General features: G+C 37.4%; 1 protein-coding gene across 2 annotated transcripts in view; it reads right to left on the bottom strand.

Moving 5' to 3' along the window:
* The window catches only part of ETS2 (ETS proto-oncogene 2, transcription factor), a 45,508-nt gene that overhangs the window by 16,749 nt on the left and 18,759 nt on the right, over positions 1 to 10,000 (bottom strand). For both annotated transcript variants that reach the window (XM_044071459.1, XM_044071458.1), the window contains exons 2-3: positions 8,783 to 8,851; positions 5,428 to 5,548 (exon numbers count right to left, since the gene is read on the bottom strand). In XM_044071459.1, coding sequence (XP_043927394.1) covers positions 5,428 to 5,548; positions 8,783 to 8,845 — 184 coding nt within the window. In that variant the 5' untranslated portion in view covers positions 8,846 to 8,851. The remainder of the gene's footprint in view (positions 1 to 5,427; positions 5,549 to 8,782; positions 8,852 to 10,000) is intronic.

Genomic DNA, 10,000 nt, shown 5'->3' with positions numbered 1-10,000 from the left:
TTTATATAATATTAAGGTGAACATTTTACAGAGGGGCAAGAAGAGTGAGAAGCAGAGTTAGCATTGGAAATTGTTGTGGGTAACACTGGTGTTTAGAGGACAATACAAGATATAAGTAATGGTAAACACACAGAATCCAGGAAGACAGAGACTGAGAAAGGTAAATGTAAGATAACAGTGAGACAGGGAAAAGCTATTAACAGGAAAGAGAACATAGTGATAACCCACAGAGTGGTGGTATAAGCAGGGTGACTGTTATGGAAATTAATTTAGTGCAGTGCAGTGTTTATTAAATAGTATGTGAAAAATACATGACATTTAGAAATGTTTCATTGCAAATGGTATAAACTAAAACCTTGTATCAAAACGGTATGCTGCTTAGAAATGTTTCATTGCATATCTGAAGCTATAAAGACTGCTGGACTAAAAATATGAAAAAAATTGTGCTGGACATCAGAATCAGTATTTAGTGATTCATGTAAGTCTTTGTGCTATCTGTAGAGAACCAAATGAATATATAGGTGGAGGAGATGTATTGCTGCTAGGAAACAAATGCATGTGAGGAACTGATTTCTATATCGGGAAGATCATGGGAATAAGTGTGGTGTCTATAGTTAACTGCAGCAGTTACATGTTTGACATGAAATTGCACATTGAGCAAATGTAATGTGTCACATAAAGTATCTACATATGGAAAGATGCACACAGAATGCATATCTGTGTATGTGTTTGCAGTGCAGAAGACAGAATAACTTATGTGAACTGTCCCATCTCTGAAGGGCAACTTCTTGTCTTTCCAGATGATAGTACTGTAGTAGAAAAGGCCCTGATACACAACTGGGACTTCACAACAAGAAACATGAATAATGGCAATTATCCATTAATGGATAATAACACATTACCCGACAAGCATGGTGACGGGGAGAAGAAAAATAACACTCTGTAGATGTACTAGAACAGATGTGGTTTTGCCCCACCCAAATGGCAAATATGTTAGCCAAGGGATGTTAATAAGTATTTTAGGTTTAGAGGTGCATTTTAATTTTAGATCAATATTTTCTGAAGCAAATATTTAAAAACAGACATCTGTCTACAAAAAACATGCAATGTAGATTATTTTGCTATGTCTACAGAAAAAGTGCAACAAAATATTCGAAGAAGAGAGTGAGTCGGAAATGATTCTGACTGCAAAAGGAAACCAGGCATAATTTTACATGTTATTTAATTAACTGCTAGTCAGTTACTGCTTTCCTACAGTTCATTGTTTGCAAGCACTTGTACAGTTACTAAGGTATGATGCTTCTACAATCATAATGCCACGAGATCTGTCCAGTTGAAACATATGTGAATAAATGAATACTTTCCTAGTTTCACCTAGGTACTTTAAACTTTTATATTTGTTTGAAGGTTTTAGAGCTACACCATCCAGAAACATTTGCTTTTTCATGTCAGACAAAACAGTCAATGCTGAACTACTCAACAACAGAATGAGTGGAAATACTAAGAAACCATGTACATTTTTATTTTTCTGTGTCTGCCAGCTAATAAATAGCTCTCACACCACATTCTAGAAACTCAAAATCAAATGATTATTTAACTTAATTCTGTTAAAAGCATAAACTTGAATCAGCTGTCACTTCAGGAAGCTTGTCAGTCAGAAGACTGATTTTGTAATAATATTTAGCAAGAAGATACCGTAAGGAGTTTTAGAACTTTCCTTCCTTTTTTTACAATGTTCACAAACCACTGTGAATGACTAGAATCTATGACTACATTAAATGATGTAACCTTCAGATGGGTTTCTGCATTACAGTAACTTCCTAATTCTATGCATTTGTAATATACTGCTGGATTTTTGCATGGTGCATACCATTCCTAATACTTTTCATGGCACCATTTATTTAGACTAATTGGCTTGGCTTGGGAGTGCCTTCTGTGTGGAGTCTGCATGTCCTCCCAGTGGTTGGGTAGCGTTCGAAAGACATGCGTACGTAAATGGGTGTGCCTTCGTTGCAGGTTGGGCGTCGAGCTCTCACCTCGGCATTTCATAAAAAAATCTACTGCCAATCATTAGCGGACCGGAGTTCCGCTGTGGCGACCCCTTACCGGGAAAAAGCCGAAAGACAAACAACAACAGGTGGCTTATGCAATCCAAGTACATTAAAGGTATTGGTTACAACCAAAGAATAGCTCTAAGAGATTCATGCAAAACCAGCACAGTGGGAAACTCAGGTCTAATAACTGCTGCATCCTGATTTGTGTTACACATGTAATAACTCATGAACTTCACTTTTGTATATCAAGCAAAGTACTGCCATTCCATCATCATTATCTGGAAATATCCTACCATGTTTATACACTCAGGTAGCAATATCTGGTATATTCATGTTTAGAAACATTAGAAGATCCAGACAATTACTGTGCAATTACTATGTGGTACAGAATATATACACAACATCAGCAAGAAAATATGTTGCAGTAAGTCTTTCAGTTATACATGTAGCACTGTTTATTGACTTTTATATCACATCTGTGACAAACCTAGTAAACTATGAACACTGTTGAGGTAAGAAAGCTCTGTAGTAACTTTTAACACTTTTTTTGTTTTTACAAAACTGTAAAGTTATGAAGATTTACAGAGTATGAAACGGTGTCAGCAGATGTCCTATGACTATGTACTTCAACTGTTAGACTAATACTGCTAGCAAAACTATTTTTAGTACATGGAAATCTATGACCACACACTGAAAACAGTTAAAAGATGAGCATGTTAAGCTCCTTTCTTCTTATAGATGTGTAGATGGTTGACACACCAGCTGGCCACTTGTCTATGGCGGACGTATCTACTAATTGGACTACAATCAAACAGTCCAGTTACAATTCAACATCACTCCCATCTGCCCCCTCCCCCACCTGCAAATAAGACTACTGACTATTCAGTTTCCAACTGGGGAAAGAGGTGACAACCTCTGTAGAAAGGTCACTATGTCTAACATGCAGATAAATCATTTTTCAGTATCTTCCCTGGATTCCCTTGTTTTCATAACAAATATGCTGCTGTTGTCAGGTATTTAAGAATGAGTCCTGATTCCTATATGATCACTGCAAAAGGACAGTAGACAGTCCAGAGTCAGACCATCTCACTGATGGCTGAGCTCTGGGCATTAATAAATATCAAAAGGGTTTAGATGAGCTTGTACAGCAGTGCTTACCTCTGATAAATGTGTGACTACAAAAGTGCACTCTTTTGCAAATGAAAGTAGTGTCGCATAACAGCATGTGAGTTCTTCACATAGCAGTGTTAAGAGTGACTGGCTGACTATTACAGCCTGCCAGGTAATAAATAAATAAATAAACAGACAAATTTGCAGGAAGGGCAAAAGGTAAGACCTGTGTTTCCGATGAGTCTTCTGGAAAGACCCTCACTTGAATGAAGAACTAATTATTGCTGGCAAAAAGAAGGTGACAAGTGGAGTACCACAGGGTTCAGTCCTGGGTCCTCTCCTGTTTGGTATCTACTTCTCTGAAGTATAGGCTAACACAGAAGGTCTTTGGCTAACTAAATTCTCAGATGACTGCAAACTAGGAGCCATAATTGAAACTCCTACTGATGTGGACATCCTACAAAAGGGCCTCACTGAGACAGATGCCTGGTGTCAAAGACATGGTCTCAAGCTCATTGCCAAAAAGTGCAGTGTCATCCCCTTTGGTAAAAATTCTGTACCCATGAACTACCACATAGGCGGTAGTCTACTTAACACTGAAAGTGTGATAAGAGACCTTGGGACACAGGTGGACAGTTATCTCTCCTTTGATAATCACATTGCCAAAGTGGTCAGGAAATCCTTCTACGTGGCACACCTCATCACAAAAGGTTTCTCATCCAGAAAAAAAGAGGTCATCGTTCCCCTCTACTCGACACTCATTAGACCCATTATAGAGTACAACACCCCTTTTGGTATGTACCTCACAAGACATCTACAACAACTGGAAAGGCCGCAAAAATACCTCACAAAGAGGATTACTGGCCTCAAACAGATGCCTTACGCAGACCGTCTCAAAAAACTCCAGCTTTAATCCGTTGCATATCGCCTACTCAGAGGCGATCTCTGCCTAACATACAAAGCTATGTCAAACCCAGAGCAGCTGGACATGCTCTACTTAAAGAAATCCCAATCCCTCCGAGCTACATGCTCTAGGGACCTAAACCTTGTCACCACAATAAACAGAACATGCCGGAGGGATAGATTCCTGTCCCAGAGACTTCCCATACTCTGGAGCGGACTGCATATCTATGTCAAACTAAGCTCCTCATTAGCACTCTTCAAGAAAAATCTTGATGATTGGATGGGTAATAGGAAATTCACCCCGGGGATCACTTCTGAGGTTCTGCTTGACAGGGGCACAGGAAAATAATTTTCTTGGGTGGCGAAAGCCAGGGTACATTTTTGGCTAGGTTTGTATAGGCCCTAGGGCCAAAAGCCTAGTACCTACCTATGAACCTATGAGAGAGAGAAAAAGAAAATGGTGAATGACAGCTTGTTGCACAATCTTTTATCTGGTTCTGCCTAGGCAGCAGTCATCTCACAGAATATTACAAAAATGGACAATGCAGTGAATGAATAGCTAGCTCATACTTAATGGCTGAGGGATACCAGGCAGAGAAAAATCCCATCTGTGAGACTTTTTGCATCTGATGTCTATTTTTTAGTTAGTTGGTTAGTTAGTTAGTTAGTTAGTTAGTTAGTTAGTTAGTTAGTTAGTTAGTTAGTTAGTTAGTTAGTTATCCTTTGTTGACCAGGTTAGTCTTACCACCAAATCAGAAAATATCTGACAGTTCAGGAACTTTTAAGATGACTTGCATAAGATGGTGGTACACAGCTTACCTAGGTAATTGCAGAGATTATTAGCAAAAGTTATGTAGTAGTAGTATTTTGTGACTCTTTAAAACGTATTCTGCAGTCCAATGAATTAATTCAGGACAAGCATTTTAGTACTTTCTAAATAGATACAGATGTATCCCAAAACGACTGTTATGCTATTTAAAACAGGTAATGCTGCAAACTGATGAAAGCTCAAAAAGGCAAACATAATAGTGAACAGACCTAACTACCAGATGAACCAATTCACAGGACAGTTGCATTTAGTTTGAACTTGTTGGTATTTAATAAAAGTCAGATTGGTAATGGGCATCCTATAAGATCTGTGTTGGTTTATTAAGGCATTGCTCTCTAGCAGACTGTCTCTGCCTGCCTGACTGAGGGCATGTACACTTAATGGGTACTGAAAATGCTGCAGCAGGAATTTTCTTCAGACGTTTATGCATTTAGACATTTACATCTTAATCTAAGAGGTGAGACCATGATGACTTCAAATTCTTGATCATATACTAAACATGCCTTATTTCAGAATATTTAGAAATCTTACCAAGTGAAGCTGATTCATATCCTGTTGGCACTTCCTGTACTGACTGGTCTTCATCTAAAGATGGATACAATCCACTGAACAAAGATGCTGGGTTATTTGAGCTGTCAAATGCCATCTGGCGCTATGGGAAGAACAGAGATGGGATAAGACATATTTAATGTCATATAGCTGCATTAAATATAACATTCATCATCTTCTTTATTTACTTATTGGCACTTCTGTATCAGGAAGTGCTGACTGGGCACAGGTGCCCTTTTCAGTGGAGGTCAGGGAGGAAAAGCTCTAAGGTATCATATTTAATGCACTCAATATTTACAATAGCATATTGTACAATACACTTTCAGTTAATACATAGCAAAACAGTCAGCATAATGACATTTGTACTGATATTCATAACCATTAAATTCACAAGTGTTGTATTGAGACTTTACAGATAGAAGAAAGCTGTACAAGATAGATAGGAGTAATTTAAAAAAAACAATAGAGTGAGCTATTAGAGGAGATAAGCAAGTCTGATTATTAACAGAGAAGTGGTGATGAAATAGTAATTTGGTTGTTCTAATTAATGGAAGGTACAGTAGTTTGAGAAGTACAATAAAGTGAGGTATTAGATAGGGATATGCAGGTTAAGTGATTTAGTGCTTTAAAGGGAAGTACAAGAAAGGTGATGAAGGGTGTTAGAGAGCTATGTCCCAGATGAAGAAAAGGCACAAAGCTAGGATACATAAAGGAAGTCTTTTAGTAATGGTTTGAAATGATGAAGGTGTGTGGTAGATCTGAGTGATATTGAAATTTTATTCCAAGTTCTGCTTATGCTATTGGAATAGAGACTGACTCCCATCAGCCCTTTATGTTTGTAGATGGTAAGCAGTTGTTTACTATTTGACTGAAAGGGACAATTTGGAAAATAATATTGCAGTAGGGGTCTAGCTGCTGGGCAGCCGAGTGAGGTATGGATGATTTTACCGGTTAACGTGAACTGAGTATAAGACAGGTGGAGAGGAAACTCGAAGTTAGTTAAGTGTTTTTAGTGCTAAACAGTGGTAGGTCTGGTAAGGTTTGCTGCATGCAACTTTGCTATAGCACTGTTCAAGTTTAGAACTAGCTGAGATTCATAGCTTGGTCATAACAGGGTCTCCATATTGGACAGAGGGTAAGCGGTAGCTGGAGTTACCTTGTCAGAGTCTGTAAGGAATTTCTTTACTTTATGTAGGGTGCCTAGAATTTGATGGGTTTTCTCGATGCTGTTGTGAATATGAAGACCAAATTTAAGATTGTTGTTGACTGTTATGCCAAGTACTTTTGTATGTGGAGTAACTTCAGTCATGATATTATAAAGTTGTCTTTTTTTCATGGAAATGGAATTTTGGACAAAAAGAGAGGTAATTTAAATTTTTGGGGGGTTTATTAGCAGGTGATTATCCTGAAGCCAACTTTCAATGGAATTAAAACCTTCTTCAGTAATACTCTGAAGATGTATTAGGTTGTCATAAATGCAAATTAGGATATACTTATCAATGTTTTGCATGAGGGAAGCTTGCTGAGATGATTTATGCAAATTGTTTCTGCATATATTAAAGAGTAGAGCTGAGAATGGAGCCCTGTGGCACACTGGGATTGACAGGAAGGAATGGAGAAAACGTTGAGAGACATTTAACAGACTGGTGTCTATCAGTTAAGAAGTTGTTAAACCATAGTAGTGTAGGCTGTGATGGCCCAAGTGAAGACAGTTGGTAGAGGAGTTTTTGCTGAGAAACTTGAGCAAAAGCTTTAGACAGATCAAGAAATACAGAGGAAACAAGTTTGCCTTTGTCTCTGACTTTGTTAGTAGTATTTGTCAAAGTTAATAAGGCTGTGGTAGTGCTAAGGGTGGGACTAATACCATATTGTGTGGGGGCCAGGAGCGTTTCCTGAAAAATATATTGAAGAACTGTCTTGTGAATTCACCATTCCAGAATTTTTGACAAAGGAGATAATATGGCGATAGCTCTGATATTGTTTATATTAGATGAGGTTCCTCCTTTATGAAGGGCAATGAAGAATTTTTTTCCATAGAAAAAGAATGTATGATTCTTTGATAGCTCTGTTAATTAGAAGAGACAGAGGATAGGCTATGGAACTGGCAGGTAGCTTGAGGTACTCTGCTGGGAGAATTTCTACTGAATGAGAACAGGGTTTCACTTTAAGAAGTAGCTATTTGATGTAGGAGGTTGGGATGGGTTTTAGGATGAAATAAGGAGTGTTTGTTGACTGAAGAGAAGGCATGTCAGGGCTGTTGATGCTTCCTGTGGAACTGTACATCTCTCCATTACTATAGCTAAAATGACTGAACTGCGAAAAGTTTTACACTCCCTAGCCTAGACCATCATTACAACCACACCAAGGCTCTTTTTTCTGTGATGTTATTAAGGCACATGACCTCATGTAGAGCTCTTTAGAAGAGTTACTAAACATTATATTTCATTATTCTGACTTTTTATTTGCATGTCTCTGATCAATTCATCTTTATAATGAACAGAACATCAACATCACTAGCTCAGGGAACTGAAATATTTTCATTGCATTCTGTTGCTACAACACACTGTATACATATAAATACATACATATACATGTAAAAGGGCACGCCTTGTTCATAAGGAGCTTCCAGATTTAATATAAGTAATACAGGTAACTTGACTTAAAATTAAGAAGTAGCTTTCGTTTGGTGCTGTCAGGTAACAAAGATGACAGATACAGCATAATAAAACTTACTAGAAATTACTTTGATGTTTTCAATCCTCTCACTCCTACTGCCTTAATTGGTTCTGAAGTACAAGCCATAACAATGGTTAGCATCATTTGTTTCATCATTTGTTATCAAATCAAGAAATGTTTCCTTAAAAGGTAAGTGTCACTTCCCTATTCAGGCAGTCAGAAGATGACATATAACAATAGGTAGGTGGAAACAAGGCATAACTATAGTGACAAACAAGATCCACCCCAGTTTCCTGCAAAGTGAAAATAATGATTAAATCCATAGTTATGACATCAGAGTTATTTCCTGCAAGTAAACAGATATGTATATACATATACATATATAAAAGCAGGAAATTCAGCTAATGCATACAAAACAGTGATGATGCTGTATCCTTGGCAAAATGTTACAAATTAGAGGAACAGATTACTAGTGCAGGAGTACTGGATTGATATGTCAAAATATCTTTCAGCATTTCCTGTACTAGTGACCCTGTCTCTCCACCCTCTCCCTCTGTCTCTGTATAAACCCTGATAATTTCAATTTGGATTTATATGGCCTGCAATACAGCCTTCTTTGAAAGACGTTGGACAGATCCAATGTTATGTTATGACGTCTTACCTTCAGCGTTGCCCGATAATGAAAAGACATGGGGGCCACTTGATCCATTCTGAAGCTGTCCATTATGATCTAAAAATGAAAAAAGATTCATGTTATTTGCAAGTGTAAGGATCAAAGACAGGCTTATCATAAACAAGCTCACTGGTCATCAAACCTCTCAACCTCTTAGCACAAGAAATATGGACAAAGCCTAAAATATTGGGGGGACAAAAGCCAAAAAAAATAGGAACAGATTTTAAATATTGCTCATATAAACTTAGAAAGTTGATAGAATAACAGGATTTGTGTCAATATACATTTTTTGAGGGATGGAAAGTCTGAAACTCAAATGTATGTCATAATTTAGTGAACAGACCAAATATATATGGCCAGATTGTGGACAGTCTGCAAAAATCTGACTATATTTAAAAACATGGAAAGTGGACATATAAGCTATTGTTCTCAAGATGAATTCTTACCACTTCTTGTACTTAGAACACATAAACAATGACAAGAAATCTAATTAGTTTTTATGTCAATTATTTATAGAAATGTCAGCTATCACACAGTAGCAAGTGAAAATGTCTAACAAGATGTGCACATAAATAGCATAATGATGACTCGCTAGGCATGGACTGGAAATGGCAGAAGCTACAGAAGAAAGTTGTACTGTATGGTAGTTGGGAACAACTAGATCTCATCAGCACATGAAGTGTAAGAAGATGCTACTTGTAAAATGGCTTCATTCCCTCTCCTCCAATTATACTACTTAAGAGTAAATTAAATATCAGTTCTGAAACTTCAGTGCTAAACTCAGGTTAGGCAAAAACTAGATGTAGTCGTAAAATGATTTAGAAGGCACTGAACAAAGAATACCGAGATAAAAGTTCTCATTACCATTATCAGCTGTTTGTCCTGGCAGTGGCAGTCTTCCTAGGAAAAAAGGCAAACAAAACAAACTTCTCAAAAGTCCAAAAAACCAAAGAATGGCAAACAAATGGCAGAGGACAAAGTAAATTCAGTCTGTAAACTTTTACTAAAAAAAAATACACGATAAACATGAAGCCTTTTGTTTGCCATTCTTTGTTTTTTGGACTTTTGAGTGGCAGTCTTCCTACCACTACTTAGAACGTTTGTATCATGCCACAAGAACTGCCAAGAAATGAAATTATTGCCAGATTGTACTGTTTGCTAGTGTACAGTTATGTAATAATGAACCACTGGTTGAAATGTCACAGT

The sequence above is a fragment of the Protopterus annectens genome, chromosome 5.part0, assembly GCF_019279795.1.
Source record: "Protopterus annectens isolate FY-2018-M chromosome 5.part0, PAN1.0, whole genome shotgun sequence".
In the NCBI taxonomy this organism is placed as follows: Eukaryota; Metazoa; Chordata; order Ceratodontiformes; family Protopteridae; genus Protopterus; species Protopterus annectens.
Note: the sequence above shows the minus strand (reverse complement) of the source record. Positions and strands in the feature narration are given on the sequence as shown.